General features: G+C 34.5%; 1 protein-coding gene across 4 annotated transcripts in view; it reads right to left on the reverse strand.

The window, feature by feature from the left end:
* unc-104 (kinesin family member unc-104) overlaps positions 1–27035 on the reverse strand; it is a 942286-nt gene that overhangs the window by 609888 nt on the left and 305363 nt on the right. For all 4 annotated transcript variants that reach the window (XM_090394094.1, XM_090394092.1, XM_090394093.1 and 1 more), the window contains exons 14-15: positions 15352–15427; positions 3166–3245 (exon numbers count right to left, since the gene is read on the reverse strand). In XM_090394094.1, the coding sequence (XP_090250220.1) occupies positions 3166–3245; positions 15352–15427 (156 nt within the window). The remainder of the gene's footprint in view (positions 1–3165; positions 3246–15351; positions 15428–27035) is intronic.

A 27035-nucleotide genomic window follows, 5' to 3' on the forward strand; every position in this document is an offset into this window, starting at 1 on the left:
TTATCCCGGCAGCGTTTTAGGAAGGCGAGACGATTCAGTTGTCTTGATAGCTTTAACTTCATTTTACCGTAATTGCGTGCTTTACGTGTATCCAGCGCATGGTCAGCAAGACCAGAGTGGCTGTATTGGTGAAACCGGATGTAGTCCTTGTGTTCTGAAATTCTGATATTTGCTGTCCTGCCTGTTTGGCCAAAGCAAGGACAGCTTACAACTGCAAGGGACCTGGTATACACCAGGTAGGTCTATGTGGTGAGGTTGGTGTTTAGTAGAGCGGACAAGGGATGCCAATTTTTTATATGGTCTGTAACAAGAAGTCATGTTTTTTTAGGATTTTTGTAATTTTTTAAGAGGTGCCTCGGATATAGGGTATGGTGATAGATTTAGAATAATCCTTGTTGTGAGGGGGGTGGGAGGGTTGTGGTTTACTGGTTTCAATATTTTTGGGATTTTTTTGGGGGGAGTAGCCATTGGCTGAGAAAGTGTTGAGAATGTGGTTTAGTTGTTAGAGTGTGAAATCTGAAGCGCTCAACGCTCTCTCCCGTGGCCATAACTTCACCATTGTGCCCAGAAGAATACCCGATGAAGATATTATGATACAAATTGGAAGCAGGATATGACACCTTCCAAACCACGTCGCCAACGATATTAGACTGGATGTGGCTTGTGTTCTGACCAAAACTAAACCACCAAAAGCCAACATGCCCAGTAAGGAAATTAAATCTCTACTAGAAGTAAAGAAAAACAAGAAAATAATAATCACCAAAGCTGATAAAGGGAACGCCACAGTATTGCTTAACCAAAAGGATTACACAGGTAAGCTGAAAGCTCTATTGTTAGACCGGGCTACTTACTTTCCTATCGAGTACAATCCCACCAACTCACAAATTAGAAAACTCCACAGGCTCCTTAAGAAGGTCACTTCTTGGCCTGTGGAAATCACTAACAAATTAAAACCATTCAACTCCAGACCCACCTACCCTGTATTTATGGACTCCCAAAAATACATAAGGAAAATGTGCCATTATGTCCCATAGTAGATGGCATTGATTTTCCCCCACATACAAACTAGCTGAACACATTTGGCCAAAGCTCTCTCACACTATACTGGCAACACACCTTCACACATAAAAAAATTCAGCCCACTTCAAAGCCAGCATAGAAAACCTAACACTCAAACACACAGACATAATGGTCAGTTTTGATGTCTCGTCCTTATTCAAAAATGTCCCACTCAAAGAATCCTTAAAGCTAATCCAAGGCTAAATTTCCTCCCAATATCACAGCCTTATTTCAGTTCACAATGAACTCAGGCTATTTTTTGGCAAGGAAAATTCTACAAACAAATAGAGGGGGAAAGCCATGGGTTCTCCACTCTCCCCCACACTTGGCCAACTTTTATATGGGGGCTTTTGAAGAGAAAGCCTTAAACCCTGCCCCACAAAAACCAACCATTTGGCTTCGCTATGTTGACGATTTGTTCGCTATTTGGCCACATGGCTCCAATGTACTCCTCTTCTTCCTAACACACTTAAACAACCAACACCCCATAATCAAATTCACCCTGGAAGAGGAAAAAAACAACTGCCTTCCTTTCTTAGACACACTAGTCACCCGCCAGCCTGATGGAACCTTGGTTTTCTCAGTCTATAGAAAACCCACCCATAGAGGCAGATACATTCACTAACAATCCCATCACCCTCTCCTCGCAACAATATGGAGTCATTAAGATACTACACAACAGGGCTAAACTTATCTGTTCAAATGACAATGCCCTAACCACAGAACTAAACCACATTCTCAACACTTTCTCAGCCAATGGCTACCCCCCCCCCAAAAAAATCCAAAAAATATTGAAACCAGTAAACCAAAACCTCCCCCCCCCCCCTCACAACAAGGGTTACTCTAAATCCATCACCATACCCTATATCCGAGGCACCTCGGAAAAAATTACAAAAAATCCTAATAAAACATGACTTAACTTCCTGTTACAGACCATATAAAAAAAAAATTGGCATTCCTTATATGCTCTACTAAAGACCAACCCCCCCCTCCCCCCAAGACCTACCTGGCATATACCAGGTCCCTTGCAAATATCAGAATTTCAGAACACAAGGCCTACATCCAGTTTCACCAATACAGTCACTCTGGTCTTGCTGACCATGTGCTGGATACCTGCCATAGAATATGGTGGAAGAAAGCCACCATAATACACCGTAGTAAATACAAATATGAAAGGCTTTTCATGGAATCAGCTTCAGCCCTAAGAAACAATCCAAACCTCAACAAATTTGGCTGCATGAGACTGCCTCAAATTTGGGAAACCTACATCAGAAGACCTTCAGCCCAATCGTCCAAGAATACGAACATTGCCCGCTAGGGAGCACCATCAGGACTTTAGGATAAATAATAGCTTCCTGATTCTTCCTCACTTACTGTTTGTTGTGCCTGCATGCACGTGTCTTGTTCTTAAGTTCCTTGAAAATGGCAACGTGACGTTGCCGAAATGAAGTATATTAAAATTTATTTTAATGTATATCCTAGTTTACGTTTTCATTTCCTTAAATTATTTAGTAAAAAAAAAAGCATATGTATCTATGTCCAACTCTGAAACCAGATGCCTCAGTATTACATTGCTTTGCATTGATTAAAAACACCTTCAATCATACTATGTCTAAAAAAACCTTCAGCCCATTTCATATACACTAACTTTAAATATTCTGAAGTAAATTGAATTACGTGTTCTTTTTATATACCAGTGTTTGAAAATTATGTACACAGAAATATTAAAAGTGCTAACTGAAAAAATATAGAAAAGGATGCATACAGAAAATTCTAATAGAATAAATTTGGCAATAAATGAAATGTCCTAATAATGTTTGTTATTCAAGAATGGGAACTGTCAATTTCCATTCAATTCAATAATGATTATTAATTCGAAGAGATTTATGTGAAATGCAATTGCTTTCATACTTGAAGTATAACATCAGGTATGCATCTATGGCATAAATGATGTTATCTGTATTATTCATCTAATCTTGGAAATTCATTAAAATTAATTGAATCTTTCAAATCCTCTAAAACTAAATATCTAAATAAAAAAAACTAAATCTGTTTAATTTCATTAAATTAAAAATAAAGTATTTATAACATTTATGTCAAATTTACCTGGTAAAGCCATCCTTAATGTAATAGATCAGGCACTCTGACATAAGTGGATCTTCATTTAAGTTAACTAAGTGAGGTGTCTAAATATATATACAAAAAAAAAAAAAAGTTATATATTATACATTAGTTGCAATAAGTAACACTGGTAATTATTTACTTTTTTTTTTCTTATTTCTTATCTCACAGACATAATACTATTATTCTTTAAAAGTGGACTGACAAATATCAAAAATTAGAGTGTCCTTTGAAACCAACAGATAATTCTAAAGGTAGTCTTACAGAATCACAAAATTTCTTTTCAACATTCTCCATCCTCTTACAGGTCACTCAAGTTCTTAGAATCAAAAATAACAAAGATTATTACTCTCCAAAATTAAAGATTTAAGGTACAGCCCATCTGATATTATGGAGAGTTTTGATATCACTTCCTTCTTTACAAATATCTTTATAAACAAATAATATCCTCTGACTGACTATAATGTTTATTCCATAAATTCTGAATATTTCATCTGGAAGAATATACAGTCAAACCTCCTATAACGCGATTAATTCGTGCCACGTTATATGGAAACCGTATACCGCGTTATATGGAAACTGCACTATAAGAAACTCAGAATTAGTACGAATCAGATTGATTCGTACCGCGTTATATGGGAACCGCGTTGAGTGAAACTCGGAAGCAAGTAAAATCACTTGTTAATCAGTTTGATTCGTTCTGTGTTGTATGAAAATTACATTCTCAGAGCGTCAAGTTACGGTGCATACGGTTGTGGAAAAAAATTTACAAACACAAAAGGCAAGATAATATGTTAAGTACAATAAAATTATCTTTATTGAATCGAAGAGTTCATACAAGTTTTAGTTTGATAAAAAAAATCAAACTAAAACTAAACTAAAAAACTGTTTTCCAACAAAACCAAGAAAATTATGTAAAATTGTGTAACATAATTTCATGTGTATTGAACGCTTTTAACACTCATCCTCGCTTTCAAATATGAGTGGCCTAACTCTTCGTCTTTTAATGGGCCAAATGTCTTCCTCACTTGACAAATCTTCATGTTGATTTTCAATCGTAGCTTTTTTTTTCTAACTGTACTAATACCTCTCTATACGGAGCTAAGCAGTTTCTTAACTCTCTTTTAAACTTTGCGCTGCGACATTATGCAAACCTGGGGTTAACAATTATTTTATTATTATTATATTACAACAAATAAAAAATTATTACCTACAGTATTGTGTAATGTTGTCCAATTACGATAACACAAATTAAGTGAGCAAAAGGCACTTTATTGAACACTAATCGTGATATGTATGTCTGCACGGATTTACAGACAGTTTCCTACTAAGTTGCACTTAAAATCGATGACAAAGTGGGTGGTTGCAACAGCGAAAGTTCGGCAGCGCTATTGGATAAAAAAATTCACGCAAATACGCAACAACCAATCATACGGTCTATTTTAAGCATTAAAACAGAGCATCGTGAACAATCTCGCATCATTTCTTCGCTTATAGGGGAATTCCCTGATAACTGAAATTGGAAAATGGTGATGTACCTTCACCAAAAAGAAGGGAATTCCCCGTTAATTTCAACTGTAAAAATTTAACACATAGATAAATTCATGCTATAGAGAATCTTCTTAAACCAATTAAGTTGATGGAATGTTGTTGAACGGAAACCGCGTTATAGGAGGGCTGTCGCAATTTTGGCTCCGTGTTATATGGAAACCGTGTTATAAGAGTACCGCATTGTAGGAGGGTTGACTGTACTCCATAAAGTTGAAGGAATCATGGCCAGCTCACTATCTGCTATCCTTACCAATTACTACTTGAAACATTCAGAATGAAAATAGGTTCCATTCCACACACACACACACATCCTAAATCATCTTCTGAATCTAGCATGCTAAAAACATTTTCCTCATTCAGATACAATGAACAATATCTACACATAATGTTTGCTAAAGATCAACTATATCATCCCTAGATGAAAGTTATCCTTGAAAGAGAGTTCAAGACAGTTATCCTTCCTTAATATTCATAACCAACATTACACTAACACCTTTCTATCTACTTCCATTAATTATAAACCCACAAAACACAAATCCTGCATACATCAATACTTTGCACATTGTCATTCCCCAAAACTAATGAGTGATCAATACTCAACAAGAGAAAATACCTGTTCTTCTAAAGAACTCCTCTAACAAGAATCATAACAAAACAATTTCCTTAACATGGTGGTTCCCAAACTCTTTCAGTTCACTATGCCCTTAGTGCATCAGGATTTTTCTACAGCATCCAAAGTCAGAACATAGGCCTACCTAATTGCTAACATGCACAGTTGATGCAGTTATTTAAAATACTGTAATATTTCACAGCACCCCAGGGCACCTAGCACAGTTTGGGAACCACTGCCTTAACACATTCATAACAGGCAGGACACAACTTGTGTCATTAGGTGTCCATAGAACAGTATGCGAAAAATTGTTAGATGTGCTTTCTAGAGAAACCAAGTTATATGAGAAGGAAAAAGACTGTTTTCCAGTCATATAATTCACCGATAATTAAGAGAAATTCTATAACTCTTGTATTTTTTAATTTCTAAAGGTGTAGTTATCATATAATGACAGTTTACAAATATTACTTTTATACAAAAAAAAAAAAAAAAGTATGTGTCACGTATATTGCCAAACGTATAAAAAATGTGTCCATCTGGCCAGAGCAGAAGCAATGCGTTACAAAGTCAAGCAAGCACCCACCACTTGTATGACATGTGCGAAACATAATCCAGTGTGAGCATATTAAATAACTATAACATTAAAATTAAAAAAAAATTAACTGTTTATCTCCTCAACCACAAAAGTATGGTAAATATACAGAGTCACTATTCCCAAACATCTACTGTAATAATCATGAACTATAATTCATAGTTCATAACAAAATTGCAATTTTAACTGTATATACAAGTATACACCTTGAAAGATAGATATTAAGCATACAAATAATCCTTGTAATATTAAAATGATATGGTTTATTCTTGTTGGGTCAGGTTGGTATCTTGTGATGTAATTGAATTTAGCCCATATTTACAACCACCAAATCAAGGTGATACAGAATCCCTATTCCTGATATTAAAGATGCCCAAGTGTTGATTATAAGAATTCTCAAGAAGTTCCAGCTGGCTACCACTTTCGAACATCTACTGTGCTAACTGCAGTTGCAATTAACATGTTGAGATAATCAAAGTGAAATAACAGGAGTTAACTATTTTTTAGATAATTAAATATTCAGTTTATTAGTATGTGACTTCTTAATTAATGAAAAATGGTTTTCATTTCTTAAGTAATGGAAAATCTATAAGTTCAATCACATATTTTCAACATTCCAAGCAACTATTTTTAATCTAATAGAACATACACATAATTAGTATTAAAAAAAAAAAAGTACACCCTTTTGGTTATATATGACTCTCTGCACTGAAATTCAGTTTTCCTCAGAAGTAGTGATGGTGAAGATTTTGAAAAAGTTGGTTAGCACTCTCACTCAGAAATGGATTGACAGAGAATCTCTACTTTGCATTAACAGCTTGGGGTTACTAAGGGAAAGTCATGTTTTAGCAACTTCCTCATATTCTATAATAATATTACCAGTGAGCTAGACAAGGAGAATGGATACACAATGATACTTTTTGAATTTTGCTAAGGCTTTTGACAGAATACAGCATGGTAGACTGTTGCATAAATTGAAGAATATGGGTTTGGATTATAAAATATTAGCATGGATAAGAGGATGGCTGATGGACAGATATAAAAACTGGTAAACAGGAGATGAGTCTGCAAAATTTAAGGTAACCAGTGGTGTACCACAAAGATCAATTGTTGGTGCACTATTATTCAAACAACACATTGATAACTTTGAGAAGGATTTGAAAGGCAATATACAGCTATTTGCTGATGATGCAAAGATAGTTAAGGGTAATTAGGAATGTGGCTGTTATGTAGTACTTACAGAATGATTTGAATAGGCTGGAACGGTGAGCATGGGAAAATGGATATCAGTTCAATGTCAGTAATTGTAAAGTCATACATTTTGGCATGGTTAGATATCCAATGTCATGTTATATTGGTAGGATTATGCTAGAAAAAACTGATCAGGCTAGGGATCTTGTAGTGTTAGTAGATAGGAAGTTTTCAGGGACCATGTAGCAAAGATTGCAAATACAACTCAAAACAAAATTGCAATGTTGAAATGAACTTTGACATGTAAAGATAAGTATGTCATTTTGCCTCCTCTTTACAAGTCCTTAATAACACCTCACTTGAACTACTATGTGCAGGTCTGGTCTCCTGGTTTCTATTGTGATTCTAATACAGTGGAGAGAGTGCAAAGGAGAGTGTTAAAAAAATAATATCAGGATTATGAAGACAGATTAAGAATTTGTAGACTACAGACACAAAAAACAGGAGGAAGGGAGGGGGTATTAGTGAGACATAAACTGAAAAGTGATCACCATTTAGTCTTCAGTAGGATAAAACGGAATTCCATATTGAAAAGAAGAACATGTAAGAAAGTTTTTAAAGTGAATAAAAGTTTAGCAGCTCTCAGATTGAAAATACACAAACATTATTCAAGAAAAAATGAAAGAGTTTGAGTACAGGAAACAAATCTTGGAGATTCAGGGGCAAATGTTGACAAAAACATTGATTGATTCAATGAAACATTCTGCAAGGATAGAAAAATCAGAATTCCATGGTGGACACAGGAAGTTAAAGAGGTGGGTAAGGAAAAGAAGAAAGTATATCAAAAGCTGGCAAATAAGTCAGCTTGTGCTCTTAGAGAATACAGAGAGAAATGTAACAAAGCTAATCACTGTGTAAAACTAGCTAAACCAAAGTTATGGGAAGACTTTGGTAAGAACATAGAAAATAAATATCAAGACGATGGCAAGATATTCTGGAGGTTGTTTAAGAAGCTCACAAATGGAGGAATGAGTGCTGTAAAAGGAATTAGAGATGATAAAGGTAACATGAAAACTGGAGAAAAAATATATCCTTGATGTATGAGGAAATACTTCGAAAAATTGCTAAATGAAACAATCAGTGAGAGCACTGTGGTAAAAAACACTGCCCAGGCATGCAATCAGGAATAAATATCCATACTTAAAGTAGAAAAAGACATCAAAAGCTGAAATGTGGAAAGACAGTGTGAGTAGATGATATTCGACCAGAAATGCTAAAGTATGGGGTATAAAAGTCTTACAGTGGCTGCGCTGCATAGTTCAGAAGGCCTGGACAGAAGGACGAATTCCGGATGATTTGAGTAGAGCTCTCATAGTACCCATATATGAAAAAGGTAATAAAACTGAATGTGAGAATTACAGAGGTATTCCCCTACTGAGTGTTCCTGGCAAGATTTATGCAAGTATACTTGAGAAACGGTTCAGAAGGATTGTGGAAGAGAAGCTTTGTGAAGAACAAGCTGGATTCAGGGCAAATAGAGGCTGTCAGGATCAGATTTTCACTTTACAACAAATAGTTAAGAAATCATGGGAATATAACAGAGATCTGTATTTATGTTTTGTAGACATGAAAAAAAAAAGGCATATGACAAGGTGCAAAGGAAAAAGCTATTCAAAACACTACAATTGTATGGTGTCAATGGAGCATTATAATAAGCAATACTTAGTCTTTATTTGAGTTGTAAGTCAGCCGTTAGAACTGAAGTACAGGAAGATAGTTTGCTGTTAAATCTGGGGTCAGAGAAGGATGTACATTATTCTCTCTGTTATTTATTATCTATATGGATCACATTATGAAGGAAAGTGGTATTAAACCTGATATCAAAATTGGAGATGTTAGTCTCAGCTCTTTACTTTATGCAGATGATGTCATACTTCTAAAAAAATTCAGTACAAGTCTGCAAGATTCCCTGACTAAATTGAATAATTGTTGTAATAGATTTGGTATGAAGGTCTACAATAACAAATCAAAGACAATCAAAATAGCAGAAACAGTGAAAATATCAAATGCATCATGAATGGAAAACCTATGGAGTAAGTAAAATATTTCAGCTACTTAGGCATAATTTTTAGTGAAGATGGTAAATTAAATATGGAAATAGAGAACAGAATCAACAAAGCCAGTATGGTAGGAAGTCAACTGAATAAATTTATATATATGGAATAAGAGAGAAATTAGTATACTAAATTAATATACAAGACAGTGTTCAAATCAATTTTAACTTATGGATCTGACAGCTGGGTTATAAATAAAACACTTGACCAAAGATTAGAGAACACTGATATGAGAGTCTTGAAAAAGATTAGAGGCATGAACAGATGGCATCAGTGGCAATATCATATTAAAAACAAGGATATTAGGAAATAACTTAACCTTGTTAGCATCTAGGAATGTGTTAGCCGCGCTAGTCTCAGGTGGCATGGTAACTTAAACAGAATGGGAGAGGAAAGATTAGCAAAATAAGTGTCCTCTGCAAGGTTAGCAAAAAAAGACCCAGAAGAAGGCCAAAATATAGGTGGATTGATACAGTAAAAAGTGCCTTAGAAGATAGAAATATAAGATCTGATAATGTTGGAGTCTTGATAGTCAACAGATTAATTTGGAGGAAAATTGTAGATAGGAAGTTAGTAATGATGTAATTTTTCTTGTAGTACTATCATATCCTGTACATCTCTTGAGGGTACATATCAGGAATTTGATGATGGTGAACTCAGACATAACACATTACCTGGGACAAAAGACAAAACTGTGTCTTGCATGCAGGTGAAATAATAAATATGATAGCAATGTATCTTTATGCCAAGTAAGACCGAAGGTTGAAGTTATTTCAAAAGAAAAAATTCTCTCATGTCTTGAGAAATTAAACATTACCTGAAGTAAGAGAGAAAGAGTAAAAGATGCATAGGTGACATTTACTGAACTGTAATTAATAAGGATAAATCCACAGAACCCAATGGATCTGGTAATCCATGTTGATAGCATGGTCGAACCCCAGGAAAGCTATAGTGTAATGGAAATTATTTTTATATTCATTCAGTTGGATGTTAGCTGTATTTCCTGTTTGTCCAATGTCATGTCACTTAATTTTGCAAACATGTCAGTTTGAAAAAGTAAGGAAATACCACAGACTTCAAGATGATTCTAGATCATAGATTGTATACTTTTTTTGTGTGTTAGTAGATGTGTGTGTGCATGCCATGGATCCCCTTTGGCAGTCTGATGAAGCCTATGGAACTCTTTTCATAATAATATTTTTATATGCATAAAATAAAATGCATAGGATTATAAAGTGCCTCCATAGCGCAACTGGAAGAATGATGGTACATTGCGCCCTTCGATTAGAAAAGGCATAAGTTCAATTCTCGTCATGACAGGAGGAATCTTTATATAGAATTTTTCAATCTAAGATGAGTTAGCTGATCTCATAAGGAGGTAGAAAGATTTTTTTCTCTCGGAAACTTGGGTGTTTCATCCCGCATACAGACAAATCGGCCCTTCAGAACACACGCAGTTTACAGACAGAAAATACTAGTTGTGGTGGTGGGCAGTAGATGCTGTTGATGTAGATGATTGCTAGTAAAGGATCAGTGTAGTGGTGAAGACAGAGTTGTAGGTGTCGTTCCATGATGAGTCTACGAACTCCTTGGAAGTGTCACGAATAATAATAATAATAAAAATAATAATAATGGAATATGGGATACTAAGGCAAGTAATGTGAAGTCTTAGCTTCCTTATACACCCCCACCCCTGAAAATACTTCAGTCACAAACTTTGTTTGCTTACACTTGGATAAAGGATTAAACCAAGTATATAATTTCTTGGAATCTTTAATTTAAGGTCTAAAGATGCCTTGGTGACCAATGTGAAATACTGGCTAATACTTTAAAAACTAAATAAAGTTAGTTAATTATTATTTCTAGATGTGTATTTCTCCTCTTAACAACTAGTGATAATAAACACTTAAATTTCAATACTAATTATGGACCAGCTGTTGGTCAGAATGATTGCTCCAAATAAGAAGTGATCAAGGTAATACCACCTAGAGTGATACCACTATTATCGGGAAAATATAAAATGTTATTATACTGTATATTATTATCATCATTAAGAGCGATAATAAATTACTGAATCAAAACATGAAGTTATATTTCAACCGATTTGCAAAAACAAAATAGACAGAAAATATACATGAAGAATGAGTAAGCAAAATGAGAGACTAGTGAAGAAAGCACTGCAATGGACATAGATATCACTATTAAGGAAGAAAATCAAAAAGTCACACTCTTGGTAATGAAATTTTTATTCTAAATCAAGAAATTCAAAAGGAAATCAAAATCTCTGGAGAGTGATAAAGACAACACATTAATCTGACAAGCCCCCCCCCCCCCAATACAACAATTCTGCATATAGACAAGTGGTAAAGGAGAAAGAACTTTTAAATGTACTTCTTTTACAGTCATTACTCCAATGATTACAGCTGTAATCATTAGAGAAAACAATAGGAAAGCTGTTCAATGAAAGAGATAGGTAGAATGAAAGAAGAGGATAAGTTAGTTTGGTTAAGGTCTAAATTGAACTTTGTATCGATGTTGACCAGTAGCTGCTCATGTTTGGAGAGACTGTGGAGGAATTACAGTAGCCAATTTAATTGAAAAGCATTCATGAAAATACATATAAAAAAGATATAAGACAGAAAGAGAGCATGTCAGAAAATGACTGAAGTGAATCAGTATGCATTGTAGTCATGGAGGAATGGGTCAGTTATTAAGGTGCACTCTTCTGAGTGGCATCACACACATTTTTTTTTTGTAAGGATTCAGACACAAATTTAAATGAGAACGACATCAGCATTCCAAGGCTCAATGGATCGGAAATTTATAGTGTTAAAAATAGTACTAGTGAGAAGTAGTGTTATGAATAGAAGTGGCCTTGAGTTTCTTGTCAAGTGAGGGGCTATGGAGCTATAAGGCAGAAGAGAAGAATTATAAAACCCCATTTTGATTATCCCTAGAATTCCTAGCATGAACACATCACATATGGGATCACAACACATAACAGCATGAACACATCACACACTGACAAGAATTTATTGAAAAATTCTCATCAGAGGAATCAATATTACACTAAATGTATTTCAAATGTATAATGGCAAATATCTGTTGGATTTCTGCTCAGGACATGGACTGGTTATTACTAACACCATGTTCCAACATAAAAATGTGCACAAATTCACATGGAGAGAAGAAGCTAGGAATAAGAAAGTCTCATTGACTATGTTATTGTTGATAGTGATGTTTTCTCCCTGGTGCAGGACACCAGAGTGTACAGAGGATTTGAAATTGGAAGTGATCACTATTTAGTCTTGAGCAGGATAAAATTGAATTTCATATTGAAAAGAATAACATGTAAGAAAGTTTTAAAGCGAATAAAAGTTGAGCAGCTCTCAGATGTGAACTGTAGATTAAAATACAGAAATATTATTGAAAAGAAAATGAAAGAGTTTGAGAACAGGAATCAAACCTTGGAGATTCAGTGGCAAACTCTGAAGGAAACATTGATTGATTCTGCCAGAGAGGCATGTGGTGAGGTTGTGTGCAAGGATAAAAAAATCAGAACTCCCTGGTGGACACAGGAAGTTAAAGAGGCAGTGAAGGAAAAGAAGAAAGCATATCAAAAGTTCCTGGCAAATAAGTCAGCTTTTACTCTTACAGAATACAGAGACAAATGTAAGAAAGCTAAACAGTGTGTAAAACTAGCTAAACAAAAGTCATGGGAGGACTTTGGCAAGAATATAGAAAATAAATATCAAGAAGGTGGCAAAATATTCTGGAGGTTGTTGAAGAAGCTTAGGAATGGAGGAAAGAGTGCTGTAAAAGGAATTAGAGATGATAAAGGTGAAATGAAAACAGGAGAAAAAGATATCCTTGAAGTATGGAGTAATTACTTTGAAAAACTGCTAAATGAAACAAGCAGTAATGAAAGCACAGTGATAAAAAACACTGACCAGGCATGCAGTCAGGAATAGATATCCATACTTGAAGTAGAAAAAGCCATCAAAGGCTTGAAATGTGGAAAGGCAGCAGGAGTAGATGATATTCGACCATAAATGCTGAAGTATGGTGGTATAAGAGTCTTACAGTGGCTACACTGCATAGTTCAGAAAGCCTGGACAGAGGGACGAATTCCCGATGATTGGAGTAGAGCTCTCATAGTACCCATATATAAAAAGGGAAATAAAACTGAATGTGAGAATTACAGAGGTATTTCCCTACTGAGTGTTCCTGGCAAGATCTATGCAAGTATACTTGAGAAACGGTTGAGAAGAATTGTGGAAGAAAAGTTTGGTGAAGAACAAGCTGGATTCAGGCCAAATAGAGGCTGTCAGGATCAGATCTTCACTTTACAACAAATAGTCGAGAAAGCATGGGAATATAACAAAGATCTGTATTTAAGTTTTGTCGATTTGGAAAAGGCATATGACAAGGTGCCAAGAGAGAAGCTATTCAATACGCTGCAGTTATATGGTGTCAATGGGGCATTATATCAAGCAATACTTAGTCTTTATTTGAGTTGTGAGTCAGCAGTTAGAATTGAAGGAAGTACAGGAAGATGGTTTAATGTTAAATCTGGTGTGAGACAAGGATGTACATTATCCCTTCTGTTATTCATTATCTATATGGATCACATTATGAAGGAATGTGGTATTAAACCTGATATCAAAATTGGAGATGTTAATGTCAGCTCTTTGCTTTATGCGGATGATGTTATACTTCTAAATAAATCCGCTACAAGTCTGCAAGATTCTCTGACTAAATTGAATAGCTGTTGTAATAGATATGGTATGAAGGTCAGCAATAAAAAGACAAAGACAATGAAAATAGGCAGAATCATTGAAAATGTCAACTGTGTTGTGAATGGAGAACCTGTGGAACAAGTAAAACATTTCAGCTACTTAGGCACAATTTTTACTGAAGATGGTAAACTAAATATAGAAATAGACAACAGAATCAGCACAGCTGGCATGGTGGGAAGTCAATTGAATAAATTCATATGGAATAAGAAAGAAATTAGTCGGAACACTAAATTAGCTGTATACAAGACTGTGTTCAAACCAATTTTAACTTATGGATCTGAGAGCTGGGTCAGAAGTAAAACACTTGACCAAAGACTAGAGACCGCAGATATGAGAGTCCTGAGAAAGATTAGAGGCGTGAACAGATGGCATCAATGGCAATATCATATTAAAAATGAGGATATTAGGAAAGAACTTGACATTGTCAGCATCCAGGAATGCGTTAGCAGAGCTAATCTCAGATGGTATGGTCACTTAAATAGAATGGGAGAGGAAAGATTAGCAAAACAAGTGTTCTCTGCCAGGTTGGCAGGAAAACGACCCAGAGGAAGACCAAGATATAGGTGGATTGATACGGTACAAAGTGCCTTAGACGATAGAAATATAAGATCTGATAATGTTGGAGTCTTGACAAGTAACAGACTGATTTGGAGGAAAATTGTAGATAGGAAGTTAGTAATGATGTAATTTTTTCATGTAGTACTGTCATATCCTGTACACCCCTTGAGGGTACACGGCAGGAATTTGATGATGATGTATTTCAACTGTTATAAAATTTGTGATTTTGTGCAAAGAACATAAAAAGTATTTGCTAATTTTTGGAAACTCAATCCATTATGTTACATGAGGTATACATATAATATAGTGGATAAGTTGAAACAATTTATAAAAGAAAAAAAATTACTTTTAACAAAGTACCAAAAGATCTTTTTTACTAAAAGGTAAACTAACAGTTCTAAAAAATGTAATCAAGTGATAAATTTATTAAATGTTTTCCATTTAAGAATTATAGTTTGTAACGTAAGTGTTTATAAACATTTGGTTATGTTTCATAGTTGATTCTCCTAATTAGAGGAATCAATATTACATAAAAGTGTTTCAATGGTTATAAAATTTGTGACTTTATGCCAAGAGCTGAATTTAAGCACTGAGAATTTTCATGAACACAAAACTAACTTGCAAAGAATTTGTTCATAGTGGTATGCATAAGTACATCATGCAAAAAGTACTTTAACAGTTTAAGATTAAATTGATTATACAAAATGTTAATAACTCAATATTTAATCCTTTTACTACTTAAAAACTGATAACTACCTTCTTGGGAGAAAACACTCCTACTGTATCACCATCTTCTCTTAAGGCTACCCCCATTTCTGCAAATACTGCTTCTCTTTAAAATAAACAAAGTAATATATATATATATATATATATAAGTCAAAAACAATAACTATACAATAAAAATTTGGCTTTTTTTTTTACTTCATGCTGTCCTAATTTTTATCCAGTTTTAACATCTTTAAAACAAACTTAATTTTCTTTTACTAAGTAGTAAAACAACACATGCACACTTCATTTTAAAAAATTAAAACCGAAACAGGACTGAAGATCATCCAAGTCTATGCATCAACAATAAGTCATACTTCATCATACTGACGGAGAAATTGAAGCCTTCTATCATGATGTATCCCAACTCTACAATAAAGGAAAATATCATTTCAGAATTGTAATGGGAGACTTTAATGCTAGAATTGGTATACAACATTCAGATGAAAGCTCAATAGGAAATTCTGGATATGGCATGAGAGACGACAGAGGAGCAAAGTTAATAGAATTTGCAGAAAAAGAAAGCCTGTACATCATGAATTTCTTTTTCAAGAAAAAAACACATTGAAAGTGGACATGGAAAAGTCCAAATGGACAAACTAGTGAAATTGAATTTATCCTCAGTAATAAGAAAAACATCTTTTAGACTCTGTTATAAACAGAGCCTCAGTAATAAGAAAAACCTCCTCAGTAATAAGAAAAACATCTTTTAGACTGCTCTGTTATAAACACATTCAACATTGGAAGTGACCATCATATGGTATGCAGCAAAATCCAAATAAACTGCCAAAAAGAAAGAAGAAAATGTTTCGGAGATCAAAGTAAAACAGATGGAAACTCAACATTAAAAAAGATATATTCCAACATGAACTAAACAATAGATTTAAACATCTTACCATAGATGACAATGCTGATCTATCAGAAAGTAATGATACTATTACCCAAAACCATTTACAATGCTCACTTGAAATAGCTTGTACCACAGAACAGAAACAAGACAAAATCTCTGTAGAAGCAAAACAGCTTATGAAGAAACAAAGAGAAATGAAACAATCAATTAACCTACAAAATAAAATTGAATACACTGAATTGTGCAAAACGATCAGAAAACGTATCACAGAAAAAATAAGAAAATTCAATTGTAAATTCATACAACAAACAATTGAAAACAACCGCAGTCTCAAAAAAGCCAAACAGCAATTGATGACCAGCAACAAACAGATGGTTGCAGCCAAACTACAAGATGGGACTATCACCAGAGATAGATATGCTATAGCAAAAAGAGTTGAAGAATTTTAGTCAATATTATATCAGGATGATGAATTAAATGAAGAAGACAACTACAACACAGCTGAAGAAAATTCTACCTGAAGAAGTTATGTGGATCATCCAAAGCTTGCAAAATGGGAAAGCCGCAGATGAGGATGGAGTTATAGCTGAACTTATAAAAATAGGTGGAGAAATAATCTACAAACTCTTAGCAAAACTATTTACTTTATGCCAGAAGAAAAATGATGTACCAACAACATGAAAGAAGGCTACCCTAATTATGATACATAAAAAAGGTGAGGTAGAAGACTTGACTAACCACCGACGTGGTTTACAAAGTGTTTACAAAAGCCTTAGCTCATAGGCTTTGTGCAACACTAGACCTAGCACAACCAAAATAACAGGCAGTCTTTCAAAGGGACTTTAGTACAATGGACCATATTCAGATTGTACAGCAGATTACTGAATGTTGTAATGAATATCAATTACCACTATGTCTTGGTTTTATTTACAATGAGAAAGCTTTTGACTCACTTAAAACTTGTGCAATACTTAACCCTTCAATCGGCCAAGACCATATATGTCCAGCTAAATCTGGATAAGATTCAATACACCTATTGAAAGAACACGGGAAAGAAGTGCAATTTGACTGTTCTATCCTTTAGAAGGTGCGATAATCCTTCACGCTGTAGAGAACACTTAAACAGATTATCTCACAAAGATGAGTCTCAGTTCTCTATAACAAGGAAACCAGTTCCTTGTTTTATGCTGGGCAATTTGACTGTTAGTTATATTAGAGAGGCTAAAAATATAGAAATTATTTTTATTTTCTCTTTTTATTGTACAGTTTATAATTCCATGACAAAATATAAATCCTTGCATACTTTCTTCACTTAAATATTGCGTTACTTTGGAGAACCAATGTTTAATGTTTTTGTGCTAATTTTGTCATATCATATCACTAAGAACAGTAGATTACGATATTTTGAAAAAACAAAATATCGTAATCTACTGTTCTTTGCACTTTCACCTTGTTGGTTTCCCTTTATAATCAAGTCTTGACAAAATGAAATAAATGGTTATTATTTAAATTGATATCTATATGTTTTCTGCTAGTTTATATATTTTTCTCCAATTTTAAAGTAAGCGATACTTTTGCATATATTCTCTGATACAAAATATGTATATGTGCATGCATCAAATGTGAAATTTCATATTTGCACAACAGAATTGAACTTTATTTCGACTTTGATAGTTTTACACACACTCCACTCTCCACTGCAACGCTACCACTCACCCGAAAATTGTTATGAAACATAGGTACAGTTTTTATTTAATTCGTGATTTTTTTATAATAATTGTTCTACATAACATTTAATTTTTCAACACAGAAACTAAGTTTTGATTATTATAAATGAGCAAATTATAAATAAGAAAATATACATATTATTTCCTCATTATTATAAATGAGGAAGTTTTGTGATATTGGGTAATAGGGGAAATTAATATTTAAAAACACTGTCATCCTACAAATGCAATATCAGAATAATATGTTTCGAATGTCTGCTAATCAATCAGAAAGATGGAAAAACAAAACATGGAATTTCTGCCTGTAAATACTCAGTTACTGCAGTAGTTAAACTTTTGCTACTATTTTACACTAAACTGCATGAGCATGTTCCCGAAGTGATTTACGTTTGTAACAACTGATTAATTGCTTAATCCATATAAAGGTACATATCTGTTACATAAATGATTATGTAACAGATATGTGCCTTTTTCAGTGAAACTGAACAACTGAAAACGAAACAACACATTCTTGCTTGAGGCAATTTAGTGCCACTTCTGGGAAACTTTCTCTCTTGTGTTTCTCAAAAGAGTAATCTAAGAATTTTAGCTTTTCCTCCAGCTAAGAGGATTACTGTCCAGCATTTCTAAGACGTATTTCAGAAATAGCAAACAGCAGCAATAGAAGTAGTAATATTTACATTTCTTTTTTTAAAAAAAGAGAAAGAAACGAAAATAACACAACTGAACTTTCTTTTGTGTGGTATACAGTTTTACATATTGACAATATAGCATAGTATTTCTAAATCTTAGAATAATTTTAGCAGACTGCTGACCAGCTGATTTCAGATGCAAGGAAAGAGTAAAGAATTAGAAGCTTCCAAAAGCCAGCCTGGTCGGCCGAGTGGTTAGCATATCCGCTCTCCAGCCAAAAGGAGAGCGGACATGCTCTCCTTTTGGATTTGAACCAAAAAGGTTCAAATTCCACGATGGGCATGAATGTTTGTGATGGTCTGTGAAAATACTAGTGGTGGTAGTAGGCAATAGATGATGACGGAGAGTAGGTGCCCTCCCTCGATGAGTCTTAGGAATCCCTGGAGGTGTTGTGTAATAATAATAATATACAATGATATTATTGCTTTATTTCTTTTGTTAAAACGGTAAACCGAATAAGAGATTTAGAATACTGTCTGAAAGCTTTCAAGCCAGTAAAAATTTAAAGTAGTTATGTAACTTAGTTCCAGGACAGGAGAGGGGGGGGGGAGGAGAGTTGCAGTAAAAAATCCTAAAAATGAGCATAAATTTTGAATCATTCCATACAGGATATCCTTCCTATTATATTTTCAACATATCTACAGTGGTTAAGCACTAGATATTGTAGTAATGTGCATCCTACAAAAAAAAAAAAAAAAAAATCTGTTGCAGTTTTAAGCAAAAGGATAAGTCTCTGATAAAATACCATTGGATATAAATTTCTGATACTAAACAAGACAATATTGAAACCGAGTAATGCAGTTTATAATCATTTGTTGTTCGTTAAAAAAAAAAAAAAATCGTTCCTAAAATTGAAATGTGACAATCCATATAAAGGTATTTTGCAAAAAAGAAAGCAAAATGTCATATTTATTTCACTAAATGTTATTTAAAATTATAAATATTTGACAAAATATTTTAAATGCAAGCAAACATTTGAAAATTTGCAAAAAGAATCTACAGTTAATTTGCTAATGGCTCTAAAATCGCCGTTAAGGGATTAACAGTGGAGGAGGGTAAATACTTGATAAAAGATAGAATGCCAATGAAGTTTTAATTCATGAAAAATTCTAGGGTGGCCTGGCTATTTCATCCACCTCAGCCGGTAGGAGGGTTAAAGCATTATGAAACCAACAAGTGGAGGAGCCAAACATCAAGACCATCAAATCAGCATACACCAATGCCACAGCAGCAATTCATTTCAATGAAAGCATCCCTACTGTGGGAATACAGAGGGGTATAACACAGGGTGACACTATCTCCAAAATTATTCACAGTCTGCCTAGAAGAAATATTCAAATTTCTTGATTGGGAAGGGAAAGGTCTGAAGATAAATAGAAGATATTTAAGCCATTTATGCTTTGCAGATGACATAGTTCTCTTTACTTCAACTGCACATGAATTACAGACTCGTATCCATGAATTCCAAACTGCTAGCAAAACAGCTGCCTAAAGATAAACCTAAAGAAGACCCAAGTTATGTTCAATAGCTATGTCCAACTAGAAATAATAAAAATTAATGAGGAAATTAAACAAGTAAATCATTACATATACAATCATCCCTCGACTTACATCCGTTCGAGTGTAAGTCCTTTCAAAGATATGTCCGTGATCCCATAAGGGAATAAATAACATTTTCAGCTATATATAGAGGACCTGAACCAAAAGCGCATACCCCTTAGCACTGTGACTATAACCGCTAAGGCACTAAGTCTCTTCAACATGTTGAAGGAGAAAGCAGGACCCAATAATGACTACAAATTCAACACTTCTTCCGGTTGGTTCATGAGATTCAAGCAGAGTTTTGCACTGCATAATGTGAAAATGTATGGCCATCTGCAAGTGCTAAGAAGGTTGCCAAGGAGTTTGTGAAAAAATTGGATAAAATTATTACGGAGAAAAATTATTTACCACAGCAATTATTTAATATGGATGAGATGTCCTTGTTTCGGAGAAAAATGCCCGAGCGGAAATTCATCCACAAAAAGCTGAAACCTATACCTAGTTTCAAAGCTCTTAATGCCTGTATTATGATTCTGTTACAGGTAATGTGGCTGGATATAAACTGAAACCATTTGTGATATGGCACAGTGAGAATCCACAAATCTTCAAAAACATTAGGAAGCATACTCCCAGTTCATAATTGGACCAATAAGAAGTCGTGGATGACTCAAAAATTGTTTGAGGATGCCTTAATCAACTGTTATGCGAGTGAAATAAAAAACTATTGTGTGAAAGAAAATGTAGAATTTAAAATTTTATTAATTCTAGCTAATGCTCCAGGTCATCCATCTTGTAAGTCTTATAGCTATGAACTTCACCAAGTTCAAGGTCATGTTTCTCCCTCCAATATAGTAATGTTCGGAGGGAGAAACATGACCTTGAACTTGGAGGGAGAAACTTCACCAAGTTCACGGTCATGTTTCCCCTCCAAACACTACTTCACTGATCCAACCAATGGATCAGGGAGTTCTTGCAGTGTTTAAGGCTTATTTTCTACAGAGAACTCTTTCACAAGCCATTTCTTCCACTGAAGAAAATGACCAGACTGTCACGCAATTCTGGAAAATATTCAATATTTATCATGCTATTAAAAATATTGCTGTGGCTTGGGATGAAGTGACTCTCAATGTATGAGTGGCATATGGAAAAGGACATTAAAAAGGTTTGTGCATGATTTTGGAAGTTTGTGATAGTGGGCCTAGCAAACAATCTGAATCCGTACAGTACACTGCTGAAAATGCATGTTTCCAGTACTCGTCACTTGCAGACTGATCACTTTACTTTTCCGGATGTTATCCATGGCCTTCAGATTTGTTCTTCCCTTTGCAATCCTGATCTTTATTTCTTTTTTACAGTCCAAGTCATATGTCAGTTTACTTCCCAAATATGTGAATTGTTCTACATTTTCTATATCAGTTCCATCCACTTGTATCTTTTGTTTCATGTTCTTCTCACCAAATACCATTGTCTTTGTTTTTTCAAAGTTCATAACAAGTCAAAATCTCTCCCCTTCCTCATTTAACGGTTTCAGTGTTTTTTGTAGTTCTCTTTCGTCTTCTTCAATAATAACAACGTCATCTGCAAATCTCAGATTGTTAATTCTCATTCCGTGTACAGATATTCCTTTGGCATGTTCCTACAATTTGTCCACTGCTCTTTCTAAATGTGCGATGAAAATGCTTGGTGATATTGGGTCTCCCTGTCTAGTACCTCTGCTTGTTTTAAACCATTTCCCCAAATCATCACCTATTCTAACTGCTGCAACTGCCTTCTGATAAACATCTTTTAATATAGCTATTAGTTTTTTTATCAATTCCATAGGATTCCAGAACTGCTGATGTCACTTTCTGGTCAATACTGTCAGATGCTTTCTGACAATATGTATGTTGCTGTTCATTATTATCATTACAACCATCCAGGAAGTCAGAGAGCAGGAAAGCTTTACATAACCCATATCAGCTATCATATAGCTTTTATTAAGCTCACTAACGCCTGATGCACTCACCACTTCAACAGGCAAATCATTCCACTTGCTTACTACTGTGAGAGAAAAATAAGTCAGCTCCCTTGTTAATCATATACAAGCTTAACCTTCCCAAGATGCACTACTCTCTCCTCACCTCCTATACGACGAAAAATTCCATCAGCTGGTATATCTTACAAAGTAGTTTTAGAAATTAATAAGTCTGTATCACATCATCTTCCTTTTCTCCAGTGTAACATCAGCAGTCCACATATTCTTGATCTGTTCATATAATCCACATTTCATAATTCAATATGAAATATTGAATTATGAAATGTGGCCAGCAGTGGGCCAAGTGGTTAGCGTATCTGCTCTCCAGCCAAAAGGCTGTGGGTTCAAATCCTGCCATGGGCATGGATGTTTGTGATTGTCTGTGAAAATACTAGTGGTAGGCAGTAGATGCCGTTGGTGTATATGATGAGGATAGTTGCAGTTGGTGGAGATGGAGAGGTGTAGAGAAGGTGCCCTCCCTCGATGAGTCTTTGGAGTCCCTGGAGGTGTTAAGTAATAATAATAACAATAATATCATCTTTACACCCTTTCTACACTCTTTATCCCCTTGGAATCCAGAAACCAAATCTGTGCAGAGCAGTCCAGGTGTAGTCATATCTACGTTGCATCATCATCATCATCAATTTCCTGATATGTACCCTCAAGGGTAGCAGAGGATACCATGAATACCACATGATTAACTTTACATTATTACTAGGCTTTATAAAGTCATTGTAAAGAAAAAAAAATGACTTCATTATCTTTATACAACAATATTCATTTCAGGATCATAATTATCTTGAGTCATACTTGAAATTTTTGCTATGAGACTTTTGAACTTCAGTTTCTCCAAGCATAATTACACCAATATAATATGCCACCGGAAATCTCATCACCCCTGAAGTGCATAACTTTAGACTTACTAACACACTGAACTGATAGTCATGATCATTTGTCCATAGTTCCAGCCTATTCAAGTCATTCTGTAAGTGCTGCACATCAGTAACATCCCTGATTTTTATATATTTATTTTTATTATTCTACCAAAAATCCAGAAGACTATCATCACAAGAGCACCAGTTAGAACTATATGGTCAAGCCCTATTGAACATGTTCTGTATTCGCCTTCCTGATACTTCTATATGCATACACATACATTTCTCAAACCCAGATGGTAGGCCCTTTCAGGATCTGTGAAGAACACTGTGACAAGGAAATTGAACATTGGCACTTATATCAGAACCCTGAAAGGAGAAGAAAAAGAAGATCTGTGTAAAGTACTGGAAAAACAGACTAGAATATACCTGGACTTTCTGAAACTACAATAAAAGAAAAAATACTGAAACAAGTATATGTTACATACTGAGTTGGGAGGTAGTGGTCAAGGAAGAGCTGGAATAAGGTGTGGACCAAAGAAATGGAAGAGGATGAAGACATACTGAATTTGCAGAGAGCCAGAGATTATATATAAGTAATACTTTCTTGAAAAAAAAATAATTAAAAAATTGGATGTGGAGATCACCAAGTGAAAATTTTTAATGAAATTGATTACATTATGGTTAACAAAAAGGAAATATTATAAGAAATTTTGTATGTAAAATATTTCCATGTAATATTTGTAAAAAAATGGAAATATATCTGTTTTCAACCAGTTTAACTAACTGTGATCATAGGATAATGAGGGTGAGGATTAAAATGAACATCAAGGGAGAAAGAGAGAGGGAGATTAAAATTGCTAGTGAAAACACCCACAATAGAAGATGAAGATATAAAAAACTATAAAGAAAAATTTGAGGATATAATGGAAGGAAAGTTGAAAGAAAGAAATATGAATGAATCAGACTTATTTGATAAAATGGGGGAAATATCTTCAGCAATAATAGAATTTACTCAAAATTTAAGAAATCATTAACAGCAAATAGGACATCAAGCAAAATAATTTACTTTTTAAAGACATTTGAGCAAATCACTCACTCACTCACACACACAGAGAGGGGGGGGGGGGAGAAGAATTAGGAAAACAGAGACAAAAAAAAAAGTAAAACACACAATACAGAATTTACAAAACCGTGAAAGCAAAGAAATCAAAAATCATATCAGAAAACATATTTCAAGAACCATTCAAAACATACGAGGGTGGTCTGAAAAGTTCTCTGCCTAACAATGAAAAAACAAATTTATAATTTCAAAATTATTTTTATTTTTCATTTCCCATTCTTTAAATTCTCCTAATACTTGCTTCCCTTCTATATATTGCACAGCATCATTTACACTAGTATGATATACGTTGATAAAGTGCTCATTCAATAATTCCACTATATCCATTGCAACTGATATTCTGCTGCTATGACTCTACTAGCGTCAACCTGCCATAATTATACTTTCTCTTGCTTGATATATAGCAGAAAAATTCCTATGAGTTAACCATGACCCGACCAGCCAATCTCCTCTTATACTGCACCTTTTCTTTCTTTACCATGTTCATCACCTTTCTAGCCTGCACTTTATATTCTTCATGGATCTGATCACCACCCTCCATAACAGTTTCTTTTCCAGTACAGCTTGCTAAATTTCACTGTTAATCCATTTCACTCCTACTCTAATTACTCACTTATCCCTTGGTATGTATGAGGGTGGTCTGAAAAGTTCTTGGCCTAACAATGAAAAAACGAATAATTTCAAAATTATTTTTATTTTTCAACATAATCTCCCTTAAGACTAATACATTTATTCCAGCTATGCTCCAGCACCATTATCCCGTCCCATAGTGGTTCTCAGTATGATCTGCAAAATATCCCTCTACAGCTACAATCCCCTCTTGATTTGAAGAAAAACGCTGACCAGCGAGGAAGAGTTTTAGTTTTGGGAAGAGATAGAAGTCAGAGAGAGCCAAATCTCGGGAATAGGGTGGATGTGCCAACAATTCATAATACAGATCCCTTAATTTTCCGATTGCCTAAACACCTTTGTGAGAAAGTACATTGTCCTGATGAAAGATAATTTTTTTTCTTCTGCAAACTGGGTCTTTTCTCACGATTTTTTTCATCTGGTCTGGTTAAAAGATCGAAATAATATTCCCCAGTTATTGTTTTGCTCTTTTCAAGATAATTAATAAACAAAATGAATTTAGCATCCCAAAACACCGAAGCCATGATCTTTCCTTCTGAAGGAACAGACTTTGTCTTCTTTGGTGCTGAACAACTGGTTTCTGTCTACTGTTCTGAATGCTGTTTGGATTCTGGTGTGTAATGGTGAATCCAAGTCTCATCCATAGTAGTAAATCTACGCACAAAATCAGTTTTATTCTTGTTAAAACGCTCCAAGCATTGTTCAGAGATTTTCGTGCGAGTACGTTTTTTATCTGCTGTAAGCAAGCATGGCACACCAGTGGTGCAGCTAGAGATTTTGCCGCCCCGAGTGGTCCCTGAGTTTGCCACCCCTCTCAATAGACAAAAATACTACAAAAAGTCAAAATGATGTATAGGGAAATAAATTAAAACACTATATTTATTTTTGAAGTGAAACTTTAATTTCAACATTCTAAAATGTTATTTTTCTTGCTTTTCTGTAGCAAAATCATCGGTGACATTGGCGAAGTCTATTTCATAGTAATGTAGGTAATTCTTGATCAATTTCATTTAGAAAAACTCCTCTCACAACTAGCAACAGTTACAGCAATCGTGAGGAAAATTCGCAGTAGTATTACAATATTTGGAAATGAGTTCTCAAGACTATATTTTAGAATTAACTACAAAAGTTCAAAAAGGTTCAAAGGGCTGCCTGGGGCAAACCACCTGGGTAAAACACTGCAGTTTTAACTACAGAAAAAAAATCTACAATGGCATAAATCTTATTACATCAATATCTATAGGCCAATTTAGCTTGGTATCATAATTGAACAAAACTTTCATACTGATTATATTAAAAAAGAAGTAAGATTTTTAGATAACAGCCAGCCAGATGAATAAGCAGGCTTCAGGGCAAGATTCTCTACACTAGATCATATCCACACTATTAATCGTGTAATAGAAAAAGTAAATATCATCTTCCTGCATATATAAGTATGCTAAAAACTAGATATCAGAACTTAATAGTCAATGTAAAGTTAGGCCATGAGGGAAAGGAATTGAGCATTGAGAGAGAGAGAGAAAGAAGTGAAGGAGATCTGATATCACCCAAATTGTTTTCTGTTGCTTTCATCGGAAAACTATGGAATTAACATCAATGGAAAAAATCTCAATCATTTACATTTTGCATATGACATTCTTCTGTGAGTAAAAAATGAAGAGCTCAGAAACTAACTGATCTGGACAGAGAAAGCAAGAGAAAAAGATTTAAAAATTAATATGACTAAAAGAAAACTAATGACAAATTCAGATCAAATTGAACTAAGATTAACAGATAATACTATTGAAATTGTGGAATACTATTGAAATCTTGTAAATAGATCACACAAGGAAGCAAAGTGTTTTAGCTGTATAAAGACTATCTCTTAAGAGATTTACCTCTATGTTTAAAAATGAACGCTATTTAACATGTGCATTATTCTTGTTTTTACCTATGGAGGTAAGACATGGGCAACAACTAAACACAGGACGACAGATTGTGTGTGGCCTAAAGAGTCTTGGAGAGAGCATTCATTGGAGCATTCTTCTCTCCAAGACTCTTTAGGCCACACACAATCTGTCGTCCTGTGTTTAGTTGTTGCCCATGTCTTACCTCCATAGGTAAAAACAAGAACAATGCACATGTTAAATAGCGTTCATTTTTAAACATAGAGGTAAATCGCTTAAGAGATAGTCTTTATACAGCTAAAACACTTTGCTTCCTTGTGTGATCTATTTACAAG

The sequence above is a fragment of the Typopeltis vanoorti genome, chromosome 6 (genome assembly GCF_054136105.1).
Source record: "Typopeltis vanoorti isolate ZY-2024b chromosome 6, IOZ_Tvanoo_1.0, whole genome shotgun sequence".
Taxonomy (NCBI): domain Eukaryota; kingdom Metazoa; phylum Arthropoda; class Arachnida; order Uropygi; family Thelyphonidae; genus Typopeltis; species Typopeltis vanoorti.